This window comes from Branchiostoma floridae, chromosome 10, assembly GCF_000003815.2.
Source record: "Branchiostoma floridae strain S238N-H82 chromosome 10, Bfl_VNyyK, whole genome shotgun sequence".
Lineage (NCBI taxonomy): Eukaryota > Metazoa > Chordata > Leptocardii > Amphioxiformes > Branchiostomatidae > Branchiostoma > Branchiostoma floridae.
In genome coordinates, this window is record NC_049988.1 from 12548218 (window position 1) to 12549515 (window position 1298).

At 37.7% G+C, this 1298-nt stretch overlaps 1 protein-coding gene across 1 annotated transcript; it reads left to right on the top strand.

Moving 5' to 3' along the window:
* Positions 1-321: 321 nt before the first annotated feature.
* Positions 322-738, top strand: LOC118425147 (60S ribosomal protein L37a; the record flags this gene model as incomplete). The annotated part of the gene is given in 2 exon segments (XM_035833971.1): positions 322-404; positions 527-738. Coding segments are annotated over 2 exon segments (147 nt in total), but the record flags the coding sequence as incomplete, so codon positions are not given.
* Between the last annotated feature and the right edge of the window lie 560 nt (positions 739-1298).

Consider the following 1298-nt stretch of genomic DNA (forward strand, 5'->3'; position numbering starts at 1 on the left):
TATATGTTATGTCATGTATCGCCTGTCCTGTTTAACTTTAAGAAAATGATTTTAGGCCCCCCTGGCAGCTTTGCTAAGAACGACAGCAAAACGTCTGCTTTTACATCTCGTGTTCTGATTTTTGGATTCGAGATAGCTCTTGTACTTGTTGATTTTTGATTAGGTAACACAACTTATGTTATTTCGATTTCATGGTACATGTAGGTGTTTGTGCTTGCTTCCACAGTAGTATTATAAGTTGCATTTTTATTAATATTTAGCACAGATGTAATAGAAGACTTTTGAGGTATAATATGTGTGTTTGCTTGTTTCTATTATTAGGAAAACATGAAGAGGAAGTCTGTTGGAATCTGGTCCTGCAAGAGCTGTAGGAAGACCATTGCCGGCGGGGCCTGGGTGTACAGGTAATCTGACTTGTCTTGTTGAGCTTGCAAAGATTTCATTTTGCTTAGTGCTTCAAAGCTAAAATGAGTAGACTCAAAGTATCTTGGATATGAAAGGGTTTTTATTGTATCTTACATTACAGCACAACAGCAGCAGCCACAGTACGGTCAGCGGTGAGACGTCTGCGTGAGTTGAAGGAGCAGTAAGCTATTGGATTGTCACTAAGGACGTCTGATCGATCAAACCTCCCAACAACTACCCTTCCTCACTACACCTGGACTACCTGCGGTTGTTGGAACATTCTGAAGTCTGATCCCGGTATTTCTGAATAAAACGTTGACTGTAGACTTCTGACATGCATTTTGTGTTCATTTGATGTCCAGCAGGTTTCAGGCTTAATAATTAATTACTTGCAGTGACAAGGAGATCAACGTAGTAGATCTAACATTTACTATGTCAATATGCCTGAGTATGATATGAGGCTCCACATCAGACCAGAGTCACTGAATACTGTATTACTGCATACTCATTGCCCATGAAGACCTTATGACTTCTCAGATTAAAAAATATTCATGTATTTGCTGGAAATATGTTAATGTCTGATTCGAGGGAAAAATTTAACTGTTTTAGGCATGGCACAAGTGAGAAGGCTAAAGACGAATAAGACATCAGTGAAAAAAATAAAACATACACGATTCGGGAGTACACTGATAAAGATTTAATCCTCAGTAAATCCATTTAGTTCATATAATGCATCTTTTAGTAGTTGAAAAGTATTAACATTCATAAATAATCTTGTGTACATTGAACACATTAGACTTTACCTCTGATGATGAAGTTACTAACCATAATACCATCCCTGTAGCACACAAAAGTGGCTGTTGTTAATGACACCAAAACTTTTGCATGCCTTT